The 25,004-nt window shown below is 39.4% G+C and overlaps 1 protein-coding gene across 23 annotated transcripts in view; it reads right to left on the bottom strand.

Moving 5' to 3' along the window:
- The window catches only part of Dys (Dystrophin), a 157,856-nt gene that overhangs the window by 14,861 nt on the left and 117,991 nt on the right, over positions 1–25,004 (bottom strand). For 15 of the 23 annotated variants that reach the window (XM_015171414.3, XM_015171410.3, XM_015171407.3 and 12 more), the window contains 2 exons: positions 22,286–22,443; positions 11,899–11,949 (listed from right to left, as the gene is read on the bottom strand). In XM_015171414.3, the coding sequence (XP_015026900.1) occupies positions 11,899–11,949; positions 22,286–22,443 (209 nt within the window). The remainder of the gene's footprint in view (positions 1–11,898; positions 11,950–22,285; positions 22,444–25,004) is intronic. The other 8 variants (XM_070206694.1, XM_015171406.3, XM_015171418.3 and 5 more) reach the window with 1 other exon arrangement.

The following is a 25,004-nucleotide window of genomic DNA, read 5'->3' as shown; positions in this document are numbered from 1 at the left end:
GCATAGGAGGTGCACTTTGTATGTCCGCCTGACAGCAATTTGCCACAAATTGCTGCTACGCATTCATACAAATTGAAGGTCTGCCGCTTGCGTGTGTGTGTGTGTGTATGTGTATGTGTGTGTGTGAGTGCGGGGCTTAGAAACTGGTCCAATGTTCTAGGACCTTAAGACTTGTTTATTGCATCGCCCATGGCAGAGGCTTTTGATATTCCTGTTGTCGTGGCTGTTGCTCTTGCCGTTGGTCTTCCTCATATTACCTCACTTTGTATACAAACGCAGTTGCGATTCAACTGGGAGTGTGGCCCGAGGTGGGTGGAGTTACTTGTGCATTGTGTGTGGCCTGGCCAGGAGATATGCTTTGTGTTATTGTTTGTCGGAATGACAGAGGCTTATAACAATTAATTACCAGAATTGATGAACCAAGAATTCCATTTTATGCAGTCTTCTTCGATTTGTTTCAATGTTTAATATGTATGTGAGAAATACAAATATGAAATGAAGCCATAAACTGAGCGACCAGAAATATCCAACTAAATTCAGTTATTCAATCAGATAACCAAAGGTATGCAAGAACAATCTATAGAATTTAACAATTTATATTTGTATTATACTTCAGATAAAAGTATCTTAACTTTCTTTTAGTATTATTGTCAATATCTTTGAAAATGAGCACAGCAACTTGACTTATGAACAATTGAAATAAATGTTATGCAAATATAAACCACAATTGAACTTCACGGCAAAAGTAGTTTTAAATCAAAATACACGTTAAGAAATCGCAGCGGTCTTGGGTTCATACAATCCAAGGAAGTGCAGTGCAGAAAGTAATTTTGGCATTTTTTATGACGCCGCATTTTGATAAATATTAAATGCGTTTGAGACGTGAGACGCATGAAAATGTGTTAGGGGGTCGTGAAAGAAATTTATGACAATAGTAAAATGTTATCATTGCGCCAGGAGGGGAAGGATTTTTCAGCAGCCAAAAGTTGCGAGAAAAAATGTTCAAAAGTGGCAATTAAAGCTGCTCTTAAACATAAACATATATATAAGCCATATCCATATTTAATCCACCCAATTAGAAAAGTACAAGCAGAGCAGCTATTGTCAGATTAGGGGGAGTGGAGGACCAGGTAGAGCGCTGGGCAGTGCGGCCTTTGTAAGAATTTTTGTTAAAGCCAAAATGGATGCACGTATCAAGTGCAGCAGCTGAACGAGAACGAGAACGAGACAAAGGATTAGGTTGGAGCTCTGGCTTGTCTCTACGTGTGAGCACTCGAATGCATGTTCTTTTGTTTGCGAAAATTATTTTATAATCATTTTATCACATTTTCAAACCAAGTGCCCAGTTGCCAGCAGCAACAACAACAACGACAACTACAACAAAGTACTGGCAAAACTTTTCATGGCACACACCTGCTGCCCGGATTCGAGAATGAAAGGGTACGAGGATGGCAGGGTACGCCGAGGACAACAATAGTTTGTCCGCCTCCCTCTCAGGCTGCCTGCAACTTTGGCCTCCTATTGATGCCATGCGGGCTGTCCTCTCCCAGCTCACGTTCTGAGAGGCGCGCACACACACACAAATACACACATTGAATCTTCATTTTCGTTAGACAATGACAAAAATGGAGCATAATAGATAATATTAAGTGCAAGTGCAGCAGGCAGACAACAGATAGCGGAGAGAGAAGCCAGCACAAAAAGATGATCAAAACTCAAACTCCAAAAACTCAACCTGGCAGCGGAACTTTGCCGTTGCTGCCACCATAGCCAAAGCCTCGACTCGCTGAGCAGAATGCCATTAATAAAGTGTATTGAATGGCTTTCAGCCAAATGCAACGGAGTCCCCAAAATGGTGGCTACGTTGTCTGGAAAAAAAGCAACCCTTTGTGTTGGCAAATGCATCGTTTAACTTAATCGCTGGATAAACTTGGCAGCTGACAGGCGTCCAAGTGATATATGGAATACACATAGATCGATAAGCTGTCCAAAGAGATATGTCATAATGTTAAGTGTTCAAAAGAAACAACAAATTTATTTAGTAAAATAAATAAAAAGCACACAAAAAGAGATAACACTATCGTTCTCCTTTGACTTTGACTGCGTTCATTTTACCCCTTTAGCGAAACCCACCCACATACTTCTGAAAATCAGACTGGGCTTAACTCGACCTCGGTCCAGCGGATGTTACCTAAGTAAACAGAACTAAAATATGAAGCCTGAAATATTATTAATCCGTTAGGGGTATTTATTATTTGTCCAAATTCTCCGCAAGCTGCTGCAGCCAACTCAAATATTAGTTCGGTAAATTGAATTAGGAATTCCGTAAAACTCTTCGCCAAGTCTCCGCCTCCACATATTAAATTTTCCTCTAAAATAACTTTGCATATGATTTTGAGCAGGCCCCTGGCGCCAGCCAGTAAAGTCGACTATGGGCAAGACAAAGTTTTCAACTTTAATAGGAATAAAACAGGCACCGACCTGTGCAACACTCAAGCCCAGAGGCGGACCCTCTCTGCCCTCCAGCGATGCGATTGCATGGAGCACAATTAGTTACGGCAGCTTTCATCAAATTTTAGCAAAATTTTCCCACAAAATAAACGCAAAATTCACCGTCATAAATTAAAGACGCAGAAACCTTTATATGGCTCAGCAGTAGGTGGAGGCTGAGGGTGACTCAGGTGGGTGGAAGCACTCGGAAAGGTAATGGCTTTAAGCGTTTGGCACCTACGCAACGAGAAGCCATTCCAGGTGGCTGGCGGGGTAGAGAACAATAATATGTTTAATGAGTTATAAAAAAGTCCGTTTACAACCCGTGCAAAAATGAATACTCCTGCTGCCAGTTAAACAGGCAGCGTGTGCAGCTACTGAGAGCATTATTATTAAGGTATTACGGAAAACGAAAGTTGGCATTCTCCTCAAATGGCATTGTTTGAACAACAACAATAACGAGCACAAGAAATTCAGCTGGGCACCTGATATGCGGACTTAACAATTTGAAAGTTTCAACTGCATTTCAGCCAAATAATTTAGTCACAATATTTTATGGCTCAATTTCCGTTTTCCCAACTTCCGCCCGCTGCCTGCATTGAGCCGCAACGAATGCGCCCAAAACAAGTTAAAGCTGCTGCGGATGATTAAACACAGCCAGACCCAGTTCAGCTGGAGCAAGAGGGATAGAGCGAGAGAGAGAGAGACACAGAGAGAGAGAGAGAGAGAGAGAGAGAGAGCGAAGCAGTCAGTCAGAGACGAAGTTTTGCACCAAGCCTAGATTTGACTGCCATTTGTTTCTTTTGTGAAAAATGATAAATACGCTGAGATCTATTTCAGTGTATATCTTTGTAGTTGTTTTGCTTTTGTTTTTGTTTTTTTTTTTTTTTTGGCGGGTGTGTCACTTAATGACTTTTTCGTTGAATGCTCAAGGAACCAACAGCCAGACATTGCTGGAAGCGAGATATTTTCAGCTGTTGTTTGCTTTTATTGTTAACAATATTGTTGATTATCTGTTATCCATTTTTGTATTGTAGTCAAGGCAACTGTGAGGCAGCAAAAACATGTAGATGTGGCACGGATATTAAGCTAGGCAAAGGTAACTTTACGATGAAAATGCGCAGATTGAATATTTTGAAATTGATCGAATTACCCACAGCACATTAAATACTTAATTAAGGTATAATTTTAATATATAAATAAAAGTTTCTTTGTAAATATATTGCTAACTAAATGCGTTTTTCTCATGAATGCAGAGGTGCATATTAGTTAGAAAATTGACAAGAGAAATAATGTATAAATAGAGCTAAGACTCTGAATTCCACGAAGTCTGAAGATACAAAATTAGATAAAATTTCCACAGTATCTAGAAATGGCCTGAAACAATAGTCTGTTGAATAAGTGTGATACATAATAGAAAAGTTGTAATTATGGAATTTAACATAAAATATAAAGTTACTTAATATTTAAAATTGTTTTTAGGCTGCAAACCTCAGTAATGTGCTGTTGTATAAAACATAAACATAACTAATTTGAGCATCAATCACGGAATTTTAGTTCCAAGCGAATAGTATAAGCAGCTTAAAATTGTTTCTAGCTGCAGATTTGTAATTAAGCGCATTTCCAATGACAAACTCAGATACAGATACAAAGGCCAGACGCAAATCTGTAAAACTAAACAGTCAACCAACTGAACAACTTGGCATGGCATGGCATGTTGCCGAGCATTAGACTATGGCTTTAAGTGGGAACTGGGATTGGGATTGGGATTGGGAATAGACGTCTAGCGGGCAAGCGTAATATATTTGCATTAACCCAGTGACACATTTTGACATAATCTGATTAATTGGCGTGTAAAAGAGAGAAATAAATTGAGCGAACTAATGAAGCGAACTAAGTAATAGAGCGAGACAAAGATGTTGCAGTCGCAAGTTACCAGAAGATTGCAACTGGAGCCGACGCCCACGAGCTGGCGTCCAGGCGCTGAAAATTTAGTGCGAGTCGCCATGTGAGTCGCTTCCAATTTCCAGCGAACAGACCGCCTGTTGCCGTCCGCCAGCCTGGCTAATAGTCAATTTTTCTTTATACAATTAATTGATGTCAACGGCTTGCAGCAACCAGGAAGATTGAGCAACCAGACCGCAAAGCGGCGTCGCTATCGTCATATCGCCGCTTTGGCAACTTCATCAAAGACGCGTCAAGAGTTGGCGGCAAACTGGCGGCGTTCGTCTTTCTTGTGGCTGGAGCTGCTTTGGCTTTGGCCTGGCTGTCAGTCACAGACGCTGCCGACGCCGCAAAATCAATCAGGCATGGAAAAGCACAGCCCCAGTCCTCTGGCCCGCATTCCAAATCCATGCTTTGTGCAGCGCGTTTGCGGCCTGCCGCCCACAATTTCAATTTATTAAATGACATTTGTTTTGTGCGCCTGGCTCGATATACTTGTATTTGCATTTGCATTTCTATTTGTGTTTGTATTTGTATTCGCCTAGATATTTTCACAAACATATTTGCGCCTATGGCCCCAAAGCATCAATTTTTAATTTCATTAGCGTGGCGCGGCCCCAGAGCCCCACTTTGGTTTTTCATTATCTGTTTTTCCAATTTGCATTCGCCGGTTTTGTGTTTTGGTTACAGCACTCGCACATTTTCCGGTTCATGCTTTGCCCATTTGAATTTTAAATGATTATTGATTTTCTCCATTTTTATCTGGATTTCCTTTACTTTATTTTTCGTTGTGTGCTGTATTTTGGTTGAGTTATGCTTATCGATGGGCCATTCTGTGGCCTACTAAATAGGCTGTGGCTGGCAGCCAAGGCAAATATTCAAATTCAGGGACAAACAAACTTGTTAATTACCCAAAGTGCACAAAGTTCACAATCTGCGTGTAAAGTACAAACAAACAAAGCTCGACGCACACTGTTCAAAAATAACATTCAGGTAATCATTTGGGATAAACAAAGCCATTCAATGAAGGCTGCCAACAGCAGCTGGTGCCACAAATTGGATCTAAAGCCTTTTTAACAGCTGCGAATAAATATAAACACAACGAAGGCACCTCAGGTATTCATCAGTTAGTCATTAATTCATTAAACCAATTTCAGTGGTTTTGCATCAATTTAAAAACTATTAAACCAATGCTCAAAGTGTTCAATTAATTCGCGTGGACTTCAATACTTTTTGCATACTCAATTGATACTCGCTTATTTAGTCGGGAGTATTTGAAATGCCGTCTGAACAAAAGTCACAAAGTAATCAAATAAATTTGTAGAGTAGATGTTTAATTAAAGCCACAATGCTTATGTTTCGAATTGATTTAATATGATATTTTCAATTATGTTAAATGCCTAGGGTATATAAATAGCTTGCCAATTATATTAATAGTTGAACCCAAGGCACCATCGTGCATCGTGCTTATACAAATGAAAACCGCAACGAGAAATACAGGAATTCCAACGCACCTGGCCATAATCTAAATGTTTATTTAACAAATAAATTGGGCAAAATTGCGCAGCGCATATTGCCAGAGCAGAGAAGATACCAGCCCAACACAACCCAGACCATCCCACACTAACGGACTGCTTGAAATATTTCATGGGTGGTGGCCATTTATATATTTATGCAATTAAAAGAAAATTGCTTTTGTGTATTTACGATGCAGGTCGGAAAAACTCTAGCCAAAACCAAATACAAATCATGTAAAATCTGTGCAAATATTGGAAGCTAAAAGAAAATATAACAGAACTTAAGTACATGAAATAAATCTGGATATAAATTTTGGAATAAATTGCAATAGTTCAAATAGCGGAAACATTTCTATGAAACCCTGATGCAGATTTTCTACTAGCTCAACAGAAAACAGAAATTAAATTTAATTTAATTTAACAATAATTTTTCAATTATTTAGATAAATAGAAATATAGAAATATAAATTTAGAAAAATAGAAATAGAAAATAGACCAATTTTTATTATACTTCCATAGAACAATTTTAATGATAAAAATATACAAAATTTGTTTTCTGTTGCATGTTGGAATTCTTGATGCGAGGAGCGGTGGCAGCTGCTTATTAAAATCCACTCTTGGCTCTTGACTTCGGCTCAGAAACGATTTGCCATGCTTTCTAATATTTGAAAATAGTTGCAGCTCATTAAAGTCGCATTACAGCTAGTGTCAAAGGCGCGGGAATCGCGTACGCGTTGTACTTGTTACTTGGCTTAGTCTGCACTTTAAGCCATTTGCAATGACGGCTTTTACTTTCCCTTCGATGCCGTGATTTTCGACAGAGCAGAAAAAGCTCAACTAGATAGTTTGGTATTTAATGCTTCACGCTTAACTGGCCGCATCGATGGGCTGATTGTTCATTTGAAGTCAGTGTCTTTGATGCGGGCTGACTTGACGTTGATAAATGAGGCGATTCGGTTGTCTGCGAGTAGGTTCTACTGTGAGTTCTGTCAGTCGCCTAACTAACGAACCAACTTAACAATGTATAACTTTAGTTAACTTGGCTCTAAAGTTCATCTACACGCAGTTGTTGATGTTGCCCCGCTTCATGTAAATTTTCTGCTCAATTAAGTTGTCAACATTTTGACAAACATTTGCACTCATTAGAGACTTTCCCTAGAATTATTAATACTTGGCTGCTGCAGCCTTCCCTATCCGCATCCAAGAGCAAAGTCGAGTGGCAGGCAATTTGTGGGTGATTTGCATAAAATGCCTCTTCGAGCCGCCACTTGGCCACTTCGCCAGTTGTGGGCTGTGATTTCTTTTGGCTGAGCTGCTTTTGCCACTTCCTGGCTAATGTAGCTAAAGAATCTGTCAGTCAGCCCGTCTGACAGTCGTCGATGTGAATTATTTCATTTGTTTGCCTCTTGATGCGCTTAACAGTTCAATGAAGCGTGTCCGCATCACGAGAGGGCGTAAACACCCTCTACAATTTCTGCTACTAATCACAATTTCGATAAAAAAGGTTTTACCCCGGCAGCGCACATTTAATTGAGTGAAACTCCTAAATACGAGAACTCACTATATAATTGTTCAATTGAAATGATTCAGATGATTGGGTGGCAACTGTCCACTATCCACTGTCCACTGTCCAGTGTCTGATAAACAGGCAGCAATTAGGGCAGCAAATTTTTAATTGATTGAAACATTGCTGACAGCGACTTTCATTGATAGTTCGCCCCGCTCGGAGCTTGGTTTCGTGCGGAAGCGTGAAAAAGCGCAAAGCCATCGACAAGCTGCTCACTTATCGCCGCTGTTCACAGCTGCCAATGTGCTCTCGGACCAGGCCCAAGCGCCGATCAGTAGGCTTCGGCCAAGCTACGTGCTCGTGGAACATAAGCCATAAAGTTGTATGCATAAGTATGTGGCGAATCGCTGGAACATACACATGTGGCTTCGGTGTTAAATATTATTCGATATGCAATAATGCTCAGGCAGATGATATGTTATCAAATCAAAGTTGGGTATTGCTTATAAAGAAGAAAGCTTTCACTTGATAGCGCTAGCAATACATTTCCTTAACGAGGTTTTGTCATATCATATCTTTTTGAAGTACAATAAACATCTTGCAAATTCCCAATGTTAAACTGGCGCACAAGCAATACGATAGCTTATAGATAGATACGTATTGATGTATGCTAAAATATTTTAAACTTTCTATGTAACGATTTCGTGTGGCATCGGCAAAGTGCTATGCAGCATCAATGGACACTTTTTATGCCACAGCTTAATTCACTTATCTGACACGCTCAGCTGCAATTTATTCAGATAAGTTATTTATTCACACTAGCAGATGCTTGTGCTTGTTATTCTTCTATTTCTAAGCCAAAGATACATTTCATGCACTCGGCAGATGCTTGAAATGTGCCACTGCCACTGCCACCACACCCCACAACAACAACAACAACAACAGCAAGAACAGCGACAATAAATGCGCTTAAGCCTGGCACTAGATATTTTTCTTTGCCTTTGGGCACAGTTGGATACATGTACAAGTTGCTGCTAGTTGTGTTTTCTTATGCAATCCATCGGATACATTTTAGCAGCTCCATCACTTGACATGCAAAATGCACAACGACGGCGACTGGCTGCTTGCCCGATCGGCTGTCTGTTTGCCTGTCACTCAGTCCACTTATTGGCGCTCGTGTTGCACATGCAATTGAGTTGCAGTTGCATCTTTGGGCCTATAAATAAGCACGTCAAACAGTTAACACCATTAGCCGCATATTAATTGGCCGAAATAGACACCACGAAATAACACCAGCAGGATTAAGCGCCACGACGAAGTTGCGGTCGCGACATTTGCCTGACATTTGTATAAATGCCATAGAAGGCGTCGCATTGCCACATGTGGAAAGCCTTAAATGGCACTTGGCGTCTGCAAGTCGCGTATGTCAAAAAGATATTCGCACACACACACACGCACACACACAACAAGTATATAAGATACGAGCGCAATGCTCTATCCTCCGTCCATTGCTATGCAAATGTCAGCCTGGAGTGGAGGGTGCTGCGTGGGTGCGGTACGGCGGCAATTGCGGCAATAATTGCACATTTGAGGCACGCAGAAATTGCCAGATCTACACCCCCCCCCCCCCCCCCCCCCCCTCCATCACCCCTTGCCTCTACCAATGACTCTTAGTGTACTAATAAATATCAATTGTCTATGCAACAACAATGACAACAAGTACTCCCACAACAACAACAACAACAACAGCAACATGTTTTTGCCTTGTCTTTGCATTTCTTTTACTGTTCTTACAACATTCAGATACATAGGCACATAAGCACACGCACACACTCACACACGCACACACACAGACAACATGCATAAATTAAGTGCAATTAGCATAAACAATTTTCAGCTTTTAGCTGCAATCAAGAGGGGAACACACAAACGGGAACTGCCAGGAGCATCTACATGCAACCGCGCGGAATGTGCTGTGCTAGTCGGCTGCAAATATGGAAATATCAACTGCGAAAATTTCAGATGTTTGGATGCATTATTTGGAAACCAAATTTGGCATTCGAGTTGATATATGCTACTTTGTCAGGATTATTTCTGATTTTCGGTAACAGTTGTTAAGAGTAAAATATCCAATTTTTCCCATGTCTGCTTGAAAGACTATACTAGCTTAGTCGTTTATCCATAGAGACACGCCATGTCTTGTTTTTAAAGTAAATGCTTTTGTTATAACAAATTTAATAAAAATGTAAAAACTTTAAGGCTGCAAGCGCTAAGGACGGCTGCTCGACTGTAAGACTGTGATGAAAGAATAACAGCTGACTTAAACTAATTAATTAGTGATGTAATATATACAATTAGCTAATTTAAGTATTCAGTCGAATTCTATTAGCTAATGCATTTCAAGTAACATTTGTCTTTCTCTCCATTTCTTTATATTTTGCTTGACTCGTCTTCTAGATATGTTAACAGAGTGTTAATACCAGCTCAACTAACTAACGATTTTGAATCCTGATTATGTTTAAATGAATAGGTAAAGCACTTGCAATTTTCTTACAATCAGGCCTATCCATATACATACATATGTATGCATGTATATGTTATGTAACGAAATTCACTGGAATCCAAAATGATGACTTCATATTGCAGCTGTTTTCAAGCGAAACAAATCCAAGTTTCGTATAACATTTGCAGACAAAGAAGCTTCGAATCAACTAATAAACCATGCCCCTTATCAAGGCCAACCAACACAGAGTGGGTCCCCATAAAGCTGACAAGAAACCGAAGTGGGAACTCGAAGCGACGAACCCTCCTCGTCTGGCCAGAGCCCGCACATGGTCGGTGTTTGCTTACAAATTTTATACTACATATATAGACATACATATGTATATATGTTTTTAAATGAATATACATATATTTGTTTATCTGTAGTGCACGCCAAAATGCGCCTCTGGAATGTATTCACGAGTATTCTGTGTTAAATGCCGTTTAGTTCAGAATGCACGAAATGCAAAAGTAAATAAGTGCAGGGCAACCGCAGGTAAATAAATAAAAATTTAAGAAATTTAAGTACATTTTCGATTGCTTGTTTATGGGAAGACGGACAGTGATCAGGTCATGAGAATATGAACGACAATGAAAAATGTTAACAACAAAAACAAGAAGGCCCAACAAATGCAGAGCTACGCAGTAGGATATATTTCATATAAAATTATTATTAAAGGGTAGCTTTGTGCGGGAACAGAGATTGTTGTTTATATGTTGCAGTTTATGTAAATAATAATAATAAACATATGTATGTCATGACTGCAGCTGCCGTCAATAAAATATTAAACCAAACTGTCGCCAGAGCCAACTCTGGTCAAGAACTTGTCATTTTGAACAATTTTGTAGCAAGGTCATATTGTTTAGTTACAATTTATAGACGCGGAAAAGCACATATAATAAATTTCGAAATGCATCTTGAATATTTTCTTTCTAATGATGTACATTTACTGTCGCCGCATGTGAGAGATGTGCATTTAATTACTCGTAAAGGGCAATCAAATATGTCAACGTATGTGTGGCATGTTTTTCAATTCAAAGCGCTTTGCTTGGACAGTGGTTCGTGATTATTAGTTGTGCAGAGAATTCATCAAGAAATCAAAATATTTGTGTATCAATTAACATTTGTGGCCTCAATTGGGAGTCTCAATTGGGCAATTTTTCTAAGGAATTACTTTTTTGTCTCTTGTGCTGGATTCTTCTTCACGTAATTGGTTAATTATTATGTATATCTGTTCTTTTTCATGTAGTCTAGTATTATTCAATGCAGCGCTATGAGCAGTAAAAAAAAAGCTAGGCCACTGCATTAATTGGTCGCAATGTGGCGCTTATCTGCGCAGCCACCCATTCGAAGTGGGTCAAAGTTGCTCTGCGGTTCAAATCCCTACCGCAACTCGTAAATTTGTGGGGTTGCAAACATGTGCGCTTCTAATAAACACGAGCATAGCTCTGTAATAAAACAGAATCATTAGAGCTCGTCCATTAAAAACCAGACGAGGAGACGGCAGCTTCGGATTTCATTCGAAATTCTAAATTTGCTGCATTCGGTGGCATTAATTATGTGCCTTGTGGCGCTTTTCAACGCCATCATGAATATCGGCCGCATCATAAAAAACAATATAAACAAGATCCGTATCGGAAGCGAACCCCCTCGTGCATTTGTAGTGTATAGCAATTGTTATCATTGGACTGTTAGATAAAAGTGACAAATTTATGCCCGACTTTTGTTTCACGCAATTTGTATGAAATGGGAGTGTATTGTATGTTGTGCGTTATTGTGTACAACAAATGAATATTATGGGGCCCAACACATGTTGTGAGATTTATGCTCTGGTGGGTTAATAGTATATGTGGACAAGTAATAACAGAAAAAGGTATAACATAAAAGAGTAAACGTACTTTGAGCGTGTTGGTTATAAGAATTTGAGCTACAACTGAAACTGAACTGGTCTGTAAAATACAAAAGATAATTGAAAAGAAACAAATTGATAAGAATATTGACAGAAACATATTGCTGATTAATAACAAATGCATTAATGAAAGTAACTAAATTTATTATTTAAGCTGCAATTAGTTGCCTTCAAGACCTTCTGCCAGATGTGTTGCACACACATCTGAGCAACAGCTGTCAAACTTTTTGCCATCAATAAAAATTCCTTTTCACTTTGTTGTTAATGAACTACACAGACATGCACTTTTTCAAAACAGCCCACAAATGAGTCCAACGAAAGCGACTTCAAACAAATGTTGACATCATCGATGAGTCCAGGAATTTGAAGTGAATAACCGGCAAATGAAAATCAAATGGGGGCAAAAGGGACCCTCGAGTTGAACTTTGCCTCGAGAAATGTTGTTAATTTCATACAAATTTCGACACTAAAGTGCCACAAAGTATTTTATTATGTGGCGCATAACTTTAATGAATGCAAAACCTTGAGCACATTCCAGATGGCGCCTCGCACATGAGGCATGCACAGTTTGACTCATATCGTCCTAATTAACCAACTGACAACAAAGACAGTTGCGACTGTCCCGCCCCCGTTTTCATTCTCGTTCCCGTTGTGGTGTTCTCGCTCGTAAGCTCGTCCTCGCCAGAGACACGGATGGAATGTGCACAAAGAGATAAGCCAACAGCAGCAACAGCAACAGCAAGCAGTAGCAGCAGCAGCAGCAGCAGCAGTAATAACAATGACTAACAACTGTAAAAGATAAAAAATCGCACATACGTACATCGAGATATGCAGATGAAGATGTGCCACAATGTAAATCCAGCTGAGATACATCCAGACATAAGTGTAAGTAAGTACGTGCGAGTATATAAAAGACGAGGCGTTGGAGTTACTTGAATCCCCAACAAAGCTCAAACACATGACAAATATAAAGCAGGGCAGGCTGTGCCTGAGTCTGGCTCGCAATCTCAGTCTGGGGCTTGATGTAGCCAGGGCAACAGCATATAAAGCGATAACTTTAACAAATAAACTGCTTCAAAGTCCTCACTTCAGCAGGCTGGCGGATCTCATTCTTCTGCGCTCCCCTTTGAGAAAAAGATTCAATCAGATGCAAAGTAAATAATAATAAACGACCTTCACTTGTTGTCACCGAGTCACATCGCGCCCTTAGGCTTTTGACAGCCGGGCGTGGGATATTAAAAGTGTGGTCGGGCACAGTTTCTAGAAAGGGGCCAACCAAATGAAGTCATTCTCCTTTTGCGAGCATATGAAATGTGAGATGTATTGAATTGAATGACTTCTTAGATACTGAACATGTTTATCCCATGGTAAATCTGTGCATTTAATTATCTGACTTATCGCGACCGATATGCAGGGAAACTCTTCTTAAGTCACATGCAAATTTCATTATCACGCAATGTGATAAAGAAAAACTGAGATGGCATGTTAATTATTATAGATGACGAACCATAACTACCTACATACTTCTATTAGAAAAAACGTTTATTTAGGATATAGAAAGGATGTTCCACAAACATTTGGATGTAAGATTTACCGCTCTGTTAACAACAAGAGCTCGCGCTGTTAAGACAAAGCTGTTAATTTTAATGTAAATCGTTGATATTCTAACCATGCCCATGCCCATGCTTATTATGAAAATACAACATATTAAGTGTATAAGAAAATTTCGCTAAAAACATTTGAAATATTTGCAAGAGCTATACACCGACAAATTGAAATCATTTTGCTGTGTAAACAGCAATTTTTCTTTATAAAATTGCAGTCAAAATAAAGTGTCTCGCTTAATTTATTTTTAAAAATTACATTAAAAAAAAAACAAGTATTATTTTAGCGCATGCAGCACAAAGGTTTGCTTAACGCCGTCGCCATATTTTCCCAACCCCACAACAACAACAATAACAACCAAAACAAGTCGATGGTATATTTAGTCTAGAAGCTAGACTCTAGATAAAGTATCCAATACGCGCACAGCTACCGATGTACAAAGAAATGCACAAAATGAAAATAAGACAGGGAAAACTTGACAAAAAAAAAATAAATAAAAACAAATTTGGGCGCACAATTTTAAACGTGACTGTTACAAAGAATTTCATTTAATTTATCACACAAATTTTTGCCATGTTGCCGACGTCGCCGACGTTGACAAAAATTATTGTTATAAATTCGACCTTATTACTCTTGTTACTTTCGTTTGTTGTACAACAGTTTTTCGCGCTTGTGACTTGGGTTTTTTAGCTGTTGCTGGTTTTCAATTTCACTTCTTGGGAAGCAAATGCGCCCGGATTAAAGATATTAAAATAAAAAGCAAAGCTTTGAAGCAAGAACACGACACTGAGCACAAAATCACTTTGTTTTTGGTTACTTATTGGGATGAGTTCTCGCTGCACTGAGTACTTCATGTATCTCACGGATGCAAATGTATCTTTCGTTTGGCCAATGCCGGCTGATCGCGTTCTGCGCGCGCCGCTTCTACAAAAACGCAACCAACTTACGCGCCGACGTTTCGTTAACTGACCCAACAACAACGCCGGCCGCATGCGTTAAGTGAACGGCCGTCAGCGTCTCTGCCGGCGTCGACGTCGCGACGTTGCTGCAGCCACTTTGCGCTCAAACTCCACAAGCAAACGAAACTTGTTCTCCCCAATTCACACACTCACACTCACACTCACGCGCTCATTGGGCTACTCCTCACAAGCACTCGGTGCACACTCACGCACTCGCGAGAACTTGTTGCTCGCTTTTTTTGAGTTTTGTTTATGCCCTGGCATTGTCTGCATATGTATGTAAATATGTTTGTATGTGTGTTTCTAGCTGTTCTCTGTTTTTTTTTTTTTTTATATTTTTTATTTTTGGCTAGTGTGCTTTGTTTTGTTTCCCGCTTGCGCTTTTTTTCCCATTTTATTTGTCTCTCTTAGCTTCTGGCTCATTAAGTGGCTGTCGTACGTTGAGTACGTTGAGTGCTTGTCTACCGGCCAATTGAGTGGTGCTCTTGAGTGTTGTTGTACTCGTAACATTTCAATGAGCTTTACGATTTGCTTTGTTTATTGCCACAGTTTTGTTTACGTTATTTTATTTTTTGGCTCAATTCGAAACATTTATAAATGCATTTGAATGGCTCGTTTGACGCTTTGCTTTATTTTTCGCGCATTTCGGTTGCTTTTATTTGATTTTTATGGCATTGCACGCATATTTTTGTGCGCGCCTTTTTTGACTGTGAATGATTCGGGGGCTTATGAGTCACGGACGGGTTGTGGATCATAATGGAACGCAGAAGGATTTATTCGTTTGATATATTCATGTGTATAAACAGACAAGCATGGCCATGAATTTGTGAGAGATTTATAAGGCTTTTGTCAAATGTGTACCCGCCTTATAAGTATTAGTATACATATATATATTTACGGAAGTACTTTTTAGATATTTGTAACATAAAATACAAATTGTAGAGCTCAGGATGAGAGTTCGGTAAAAGCAAAACAAATTAAATATTTCTTCAAAGTATTTTTTAGCTGGAATATGGACCAAATTCTGTACAAATATTTGCTCAATTGTTTGATGTCCAATTAAACGATTCCCACTAGAAATATTTAAAATATTGTAACTCTGACTCTTACATCTTGATGAATATTTTCTGGGAATAGAAATGGCTTACTGTTCAATAAAATTCTTGCCAATTTTGAGGTCATCTCAAGTCCCTTAACCTGAATTCCACAATTGTTGGCCTAGTCAGCAGCATTTTCTGCTGCATTAACTAGCAAAGTTTATTCAGTTTTTCTACGCTTTTAGTCAATGGAAAAAACTGCAGATAGCTTAAAATATGCCGATGGCTTTTGCTGTGGGTCTCACATCTAACAACTGCATGAAAGCCTCAGCAAAGCTGGGGGCAGGCACAAATCTAATAGACAGATGATTTTATTAAATGGCAAAAAGTAAAATGCTGAAAACATTTGCTATTTGTCGCTTTCCACAGCCATCGACATCATTGCAACACGTGGCAAAGTGGGCAAAATGCATGCAACGAGTTTATCATAGGAGTAGACAATTTTTTTTTTATATAATTTAAGACGCAATAGCTGTGGATTTGTCTACACTTGTGCCGCCAGCAAAGGACGTGGCAAAAAATTTTATTAACTGCAGACGCGACAGCACGGACGGATTGACTTTGGACAGACAAAGTGTCAGCTGCATGGAGGACAAGTGTGTTTTTTTTCGATATTTTGCCGTTTTCTATTTTGAACTGTCGCTGGAAAATCTATTTTGAGCGCATAATTTTTCACACTGCCACCTTTTGGGGCAGCATTTTTCTTCCGTCGCTCTCCACATGCATATTTTTCCTCACAAAAGTCGATTTGTCGTCTGCAAGGCAAAAAGTATCTTTGGGCTTGTTTCTGCTGTTGTTTTTGTTGTCGGATTTCCTGCATTTGTAAATTGGATTCGAGTCTGTGAGCCGCAGAGGCCTCGCATTGAGCCATTTGCATGTGGTGTTTCGTTACAATGAAATTAAGTTGAGAGCATTTTTGGTTTTTGTTCCTTTTAAACGTAAAAACGATGAATGAAAAATGCATTCGAATCTTTAAGACTTGCTTGCCATTTAGTAAAATCTAAAAATGCCACCAATTAAACATTACATTTATCTTATAAAAGATATATCTTTATATTGCGCTTCTCTTTTGCGTGCAGAGAGTAGGCTGCATGCACATTTACATACATATATTGAAAGCAAAGTCCATTTAATAGCTATCTTATGGTTATTCGATTTTTTAAACGTTTACCAAATATTGCAAATGGGACAAGCAAATATTTATGAAAAATATGCCAGACCCAATGTAGTTACAAGGGTCAAATTTTAAAAAGTTGCGTTGTACACAAAATGGCGCCGGCAGACATGGAAATATAACCGAAAAAAAAATAACGTGAATTGAACCCAAGGCGAGTATGTACGCATATTTGCTTTGGCATATATGTATGTGTGTGTTTGCATGCTCAGGGATGCACGTATTGTCAATATGACTGAACACGTTTGACAATTATACACGGTTACATTTCGTGGCGTGGTGCACTTTTGCAAATAGCAACAGCAAAAACAACATGCAACAAAATGGCGCAAAAAGTCAACGCCTGAATGGGAGCGCAGTGTGTGGCCTTAAATTGATAGCGACTGCTGTTGGGTAGATGTGAGGGCTGCTGCACCTGGAGCTGAGCTACAATCATAGCCAAAGGAAACACATGGCGCAGCGCATGGATAACCAAAGCCAAAGCCAAGCCATTTTAGCGTGACAATCAATTGATTTCCCAAGCGGCAGGCGGGCTATATATATAAGTATATATATATATATCTACATGTTTTTATTTTTGCGAGCATTTTCAAGTTTTTCTGTTGCTTTTGGCATTGCAATCTTTTTGGCTTTTTGACAGGTTTGCTGCAATTTGTGATCAATAAATCATTTGCAGCTTGCTGTTTGCGTTTGGCTAATTTAAAGGACAAACATGGCATGAGGAAAGAGGAAAGAGAAGATGAATGGGATAAAATTAAAAAGCATTGTAAACATTGTCGATTGTTTTTGTAGCCAAATGAAATATATCCAGCTGCTGCTGTTCGATTTTTAGAGACGCTTGAGTGCAATTTGTTGTTTTAATTGGCGTTTCTGACAATCGAGTGACATATTTTTTAACGTGCATCATTATTTTTAATAGCATTCCGCACAAATTTCGTATATATTTTGAATGGTTTGTGTCTCGACTTTATGAATTAGTGCGCAATATGAACAAATGTGCTGCATACTTATGTGCTGCCTTAAAATTGATCCCTTGCCATAAAAGTGTGTGACGTACGTGGAAAATGATTTCATTTATTATAACAATTTATTCACCAAGCAAATACTTAAAAAATCAATTTTAAATTATGAGGCTGCCATAAATCACAGACTCTTAGGCAAACAAGCAGGACAAACATAGTTCACACTGCGTATGAGTGATTTATTGAACGATTTTCGAAAAACGAAAATTGATTTCATTGTGTCTCGGCTGCATAATAAACTAAACTAAACTCAACTAAACGCAACGCAACGCCAGGCGCTTCGTTGCAACGGCTACTGCTCTATTGGCTACCACATATTTTACACGACCAAACTCTCCACAAGGAAGCGGCAACCACAACCAGAGGAACAGGGTAGACTCAAGGACAACATTGAGGACGAAGCCAAACATGGCCAGGCAGCGGTAGCAGCAACAACAACAGCAGCTGTTACAGTGCCCAAGACCAGCGGTCATAAGGGGTTAAATGAGCTGGATGCTTATGTGTGTGTGTGTGTGTTTGTGTGTGTGTGTCCAGCGTCAATACCGACCACATGTGGTTAAATTATGGCAAGCAGAAGTGTTGCGCAGTGTCAGCGCTCCAAGGGTCCTGTTGGCTGCAATTTCTATGCGTTTTTGCCACATTTATTTTACAATTTTTCCAGTTTAACAGGAAATCTATGAAGCATATTTCACAGAGTAAAGCAATTGGTTTTTAGTCGCCCGTCCTGCACTGACCAAATGTCCATTTTCATCGACGCATTTATGTGGCTTAAATGGCCACATTCTGTATGGAAAGATAATTCGATTTTCTGAGCCCTGCCCACACTTCATAGGGTTTCTCCCATTATTTCCCCTGCTAACCTGCTGCTAACCAGTTAGCTAGCTCTATAAAGGCAGCTACTATTTTTCGCCCTAAGTCGAACAAAGTAATGCGGCTGCTTCAAAGCTATGATCATCTCCAGTCTAGTGCCAACATCGGCTCGCCAAGTTTGACAAATTGCTGCGCAGAGCTCGTTGGGCATTCTTCATTAGTATGGGCATTCATTTAGCCCATGGCCAGTGGTTTTTAAGGGGAGCTCAATGCATATTGTCATGACATTGACTCGGTCATGCATCATTTGTGCGCCGGAAACGGTCTGATGAATAGTGGGGTCAGTTAGGCTCTAATTGAAGTCGCATTTGATGGGCAGGCATGCAGGCGTAATTGCATTCCGCAGCACGTTGATTGAAGATGCGGCACGTGCATTGCAAATTTTGTGGTTTGCCGGTGACAATGTGGCACAAAAGATTAAGTTTGACAGCCATTAACTAGCCAAACACCACAGAGTCGAAGAAAACTTCTTCGTTCCAAACGCATTGTAGAAACTTGCCTATTGAAATTTCATAAAAAATATCTGTGCTATAGCTGTTAGACACGGAAAATACAAAATTTAATAATATATTTTTCGTACAGCTTGCCACAAATGTCATATCCACAAGGAAAAAGTGTACAATTTGAGGCTGGTATTGTTGCGGCATGAAAAGCTGCCACAAAAAGCTTCAGGCTTTGTGTTTGCTCAGCGCACTTTCAATTAATTTTTCAGCTGAATTAATCAGTTTACTTTCATGGATATGAAAAAGGTATCAAAATATGGGCTACGCTGCGTGCCACTGACGTGGCACATTTTTATTTACCCTGACAGCGGTTTTTATTGCTGACGTCTCGGGCGTATGCTTAACATGCGAAATGCAAGTAAAAAATTGTGAAGCGCAAATGCAATTTTCAATTTAATTTAATACTCCCATTGCTCTTAAAAACTTTTATTCAATTAATAGAAATTCTCCGTGCAAGCAAGCTGGCATACAAAGGACGGCAGGCAGACAGTTTTGTGGTCAATTAACCGCAGTCCTCGCTGTGGCTTAGAGAGTCCTGCTCCTGGTCAGCTGAGTATGGCAGCCAGTTGTGGGCAAAGTTGGTCTCAGATCGGCCAGGCTAGAAATTTTATGTGCCCAGCCGTTGGGTGACTTCATTTAAACGGAGTCAACCGCTCCATAAAGCGTTTATTTTAACACACAGAAAGTTTCATTTGCGCTTCTCCACGCTCCTCGACTTTCCATTTTGGTGCTGGTTTCCTGGTAATTGTTTTAAGTTGCATTTATTTAAACTTTTTACGTATTCTCTGTGAAAGCTCCCGCGCTCCGGGCTCGGATAACTTTGCCCAGCTTGTTGAGAAAGTTTTTTAATTCTATTTTGCTCATTTTTTTATTCTTTTTTATTTTTGTTTCTTCTGCATGTTGTTAATTTTATTAAAGTTTTCCTTATCAGTTTTTCGCCGGCTGCAACCTGCATGGAAAAATGCCAAGGATCGCACGGTATAAAAATAAAATGAAAAACACACTTCTGTCAAGTGATGCTAAAAGCATTCTAACTAGTTGCGAATTTGATCCTGTTTCCGCATAATCAAATATTGAATATTTGCTAAAAAGGTAGCAAAATTCACTCAATAGACTTGAAACAGTAGTCTCTAATAGTAATCGAATTTGTTTTATATGCTAACTAAATATATTTAATACAGCTTCAAATCAGCAACAGACAAAGCCGCTTATGTGGAGCCAATTAATTCCCTGTAAATTTATTGCTATCTGTCTACATTTTCGATTCTACGATTCCATCAGTTAAGTTGAAGTTATTTTCAAACAATTTAAAATAGGTCACTGAGCTGGCTCTCATTAGGACGTTTATGCACACAAATACACTTGGATTTGTCTAGTTAGACTCAATAAAATGTAAACTGCTCCCTGGTGCAAAATCTATTAATACACAAAAATATCAAAAGGGCGAAGCCAAAAGAGAAAGAGAGAAAAATTGTATCTAGAGTACATAAACGACGAAAAGCAACCACAAGGCAGGCAAGCATATAATAAACTGACAGTATGAGCCCTACATTGTTTTCATCTAGATTTGGATTTAGATAGATTGTGGCTGGCTTTAAATATGTGGCCACATTAGCATATGCCACAATGTTGCACTCTAAGTACAAGAAATGGGCGCAGAGCGAATGAAGCCTTAGGCAGGGCGTGTTAAGCCCTTAACGCTTGACATCCTAAGCCAACTCAGTTCCTTGCCTTTTCCACTCAAGTGTCATATTTATGCGCACTTTGCTGCAAATATTTTTCTATGCCGCTCACTTGTTGTTTCTATTTCCAGCACATACACACTGTTTCTTTTTATGGCATTGTGCGCCTTGCTTTCTATTGATTTTCGCTTCAGCTTAGCCCAGTTGCCGAAAAGTATGCTACACCACTCGCAGCACAGCATACAGCATACATCATACACAATATGTGCATTTTATGCGCTTGGATGTTTTATACAAGCGCCCACTGAACGAGTTATATATCTATATAAATATACAATGTATTTGTGTGCGAGTGCGTGTGTGTGTGTATTGTGCTTGTATATCCATTGTTTGCACACTCTGTGACATTTTTATGCGGCCAAACTTTGTTGCATCAAATTTACGGTGCGTATGAGTAACGACAGCCGTTGCCATCCGTCCGTCACATTTGTGGCAAATATTTTGTTGTTATTCTGGCTGTTGTTTTGCAAACCAAACGATATGTGTCGTAAAAAGCACACTTGCATTTATTAGCCATCAGCTGAACCCACAGCCGCAACCCCAACTCTAACCCACAATCAAACTGCCAAGAAAAACCCCAAATTCCATGGGTTACAATGGCAAAGCGAAAGCCAAAGCCATTCAACACTTTCAAAAGTCTGTGTTGTTTTTCGTTTGTTTTGTTGTTGTTGGAATTCTTTTGTTATTTCGATGAAACATGGAATTGTAATTGAATAATTTATTTAGCGTGTGTGCTGACAAAATTATATATATTTCCATGTGCACAGAAGCTGATGATAGAATAGCATATCTTTTTAAAGAGTTCTTGGCAATATTTTGTAAACTTCCAATGGTATCTCTTCACTTTTATTATTTTATCGTTCTAATTATCATTTTATGCCTTGCACCTGCAATTTCCCCATATCTATCTGCAGTTTGCTTTAAGCACGGAAATTACAAATTATTTCTGCTCCTAATGATTCCATTCAAAGGCCTACCCCCACACTTACAGCGCTGATTTGATTTCCTCTACAAATTGCTTGCTCAAAAAGTTTGAGCACCTTTCCACTTTGCAAATATAATTGCACAAAAAAAGTACGTTCGCAGGCAGACAGACACATACCCGGACACAGACACACGCGCACATGTGAATGGGGCCCTCGAAAAAATAAAGTTGAGAGCCTCCAACTGTTCAGGCTAAAACAAATTGGAAGCCATACAAATTACAACAGCAAAAAGTCACGGTCGCTCCCTGGGAGTCAATTCTCAATTTTCATAAGAAAATTCACCCGCAAGTCAAAAGAAAATTATGAAAATGTAACACAGCGAGAATGTGAATAAAGAAGTAAGTATAATCGTGGCGTGGCGTGTCGCGCCGGGCTGGGCCGGGCCATGCCTTACCGAGCCATGCTGCGGCAGACTTACCGTCATGTATTCATCCAAACGATGCTTCCAATTGTCAGATCTATCGATTAGATTGTTCCATTGCTCGGAAAGTTTGCCCACCTCGCGTCGTATGCTGCGTGCCAGCTCACGGCTCTGCTCCTCGGCGGACATGTAACGCGAGTCGGAATCATGGGCGGCTGGAAGGATACGGCAAAAGGCAAATATGTATGAGCGAACAGTGTGAAAAATTATTTAAATCGGTCGGCAGTGCGGCAGAGGGCACGCAACCAGGCTGTAACAATTGCAGTCAAAAACAATTGCAACTGCTATCAAATTTGGGAGAATGCCCCCACCTTTCCGCCCGCTTCTGTTGCTGGCACGTACCTTGCCGCACCGCGCACACAACTTTATGAATTAGAGATGATTTTATGGTTGTAAATGTCTACAGACAGCGATGATTACGCTGACGACGGTGCGGCCAGAGGTGGGGCGGGCGCAACTTTGATTATGCTGATGGCGCACAGTGATTAAATTTGCAATAAAATAATCTCAGCTAGTCACAAGTGTCAAACAATTGTCGAGCGTTGGGCATATCACAATAACAGATACGCTCAAGGGATAAGCCAAAGTCTAGCTTGGCTGGAAATGAGTGAGAGTTGGCTTTCAATCAAATTAACAGCGAAGAGTTGGTTTAAAGACCAAATTAAGATGAATACTCTAAGTGGCTTAGCATATGTTTAAATTATCGATTAGATGATTTCATCATGCCAGTAAAAGACCTACAATCCCAGGAGGTCAGCTAGGAGGAACTTAAGCAATATCCTTCTTCAAAACGACAGGCAATCGAACAAGAAAATAAGAAAGCAAAAGAAAACATAATGGAAGTGTCATGAAACATGAAGGACAGACAGACGTGCATGTGGCAGAAATGCATGAGCAGCCCGAGCGAGTGACAAGTGGCAGCTGGAACTGGAGGCAAGGCAAACCTTTGAGCTGAAGGCACTACAGTGACACTGAGAAGTATGACAACAACAGCGGCTTCTGCGGCAGAGCATCGATGAATGTCAGAGCTGTTGGCTAAATCTAAATTTAATTTAATGCACGAACGGAGCCGGCGAACAACTTTTATGTGCCCGAACCTAAGGCATTGCTGGTTGGACACTCGACATCTGGTAATATGGCGCTAAGCAAATATCAGAACTAAAATACTTTGAGGAGCAGCCGCCAGCTCCGAGGCTGTTGTAATATTCAAATTCAATTTAAGATTGAGTTTATCGCATAGATGTTTTCTGCTCTTTGCGCGCCTCACTGACTGACGACGTCATCAAGAGTTTGATGGAGATGATGGAAATGGAAATGCAGATGGAAACGGAATTTAAGAAAATCAGCAAAACTTTTCATTTCGCCTTGATTTCAATTTTAATGCAAGTTTCTTTTCAGACATGGACATTTTTGCCAAAGAAATTTCATTTTGTTAAATGCCAAACCCAACTTGAAATTTAAATTCGAATTTGCGTAAACTTTTTCAGTTGCCAATTCGAAATAGAAACAAAAATTAGAACTAGGTTAAAAGCAAAAGTGAATGTACAATTAGAGATTGGCAAACTTTTTCGGTTGATGGAAATGTGTTTTTCGGAAGAAAGAAATTAAAATTAACATATTTCGCTCTTAGAAATATTTCATAAGAAATATATTAAATATGTATATATATTTTTAGCTTTTGATGCAATTTTTCCACTAACTATTCTGCTTCGATATGTATATATTTTGTGTAGCAAAATTTAATCATAAATGTATTTCACTTTTTGTGAGATCACTCGAAAGTATACATTTATAAGTAGACATGAATAATATACAAAAATATATGCATCTTCATAAGCCTCTAGAACATTACAGAAAATGTATAGAATTTAATTGCATCTTGTTTTCTAGTCATAACTATTTAAACTTAAATTTGCGATAATTAAAGGAAATTGTGAAATCTGGAATAGATTTAATTTAACCAACATTTATTTTATTGTCGCTCATGCAGATACAGGCAGCAGATAGCCGCAGGGTAAACATCAATGGTTAAATTCGAATGCCGGCTAAAAGCACAGATTCAATAGCCACACCGAAATACCAAATTTAATGGCACACTCACACACACCAGAGAGTTGGGGCAACTGTTGATGGTTTGGCACTAATAGCGTACTAATCGCACTAATTGCTTTGGTTGCAATTATCGTTGACGCCTTCTGGTGGGCGCTATTGGCGGACTGTCGCCATTGTGCGAATGCTGCAAGCCAAAATAAGTTAAGCTCATGCCAGGTTCACATAGTCATTTTCTAAATTGTTGGCTGTAGTTAAAAAGAACTAAGCCCTAAATACAACAGGCACAAAAAATAAATGCAATGGAACAAAATCAATTGGCGATTCCGTACAAGCCGCACAGCAGTTGTCTACTTTTAGGCGCCTCACGTGCACAAAACTTTCTGGGCGTGTATTTAGGTGTATGTGTGTGTGTGTGTGCTTTAGTGGTTAAGCCAGCCGTTAAGCTTGTAGGGAGTTTTTGGGTTGTACATGCTGTGTTGATGTTTGGCTCTGAGATTTGCCAAACAAATTGAAAATGCAGTGAATGGCAATTGTTGAATGCTGATGAGTTGTTTGGTTGCTGCTGAAGGCATGAATAGCCTGCCAAGATGTGCAAAGCTGATTGCAAGGGTAAAGCTTAGAGCTGGGAGTCGCAAGCCTGTAATAAGTATTTTTAGTTTATACG

Source organism: Drosophila virilis, chromosome 2 (assembly GCF_030788295.1).
Source record: "Drosophila virilis strain 15010-1051.87 chromosome 2, Dvir_AGI_RSII-ME, whole genome shotgun sequence".
NCBI lineage: Eukaryota > Metazoa > Arthropoda > Insecta > Diptera > Drosophilidae > Drosophila > Drosophila virilis.
Note: the sequence above shows the minus strand (reverse complement) of the source record. Positions and strands in the feature narration are given on the sequence as shown.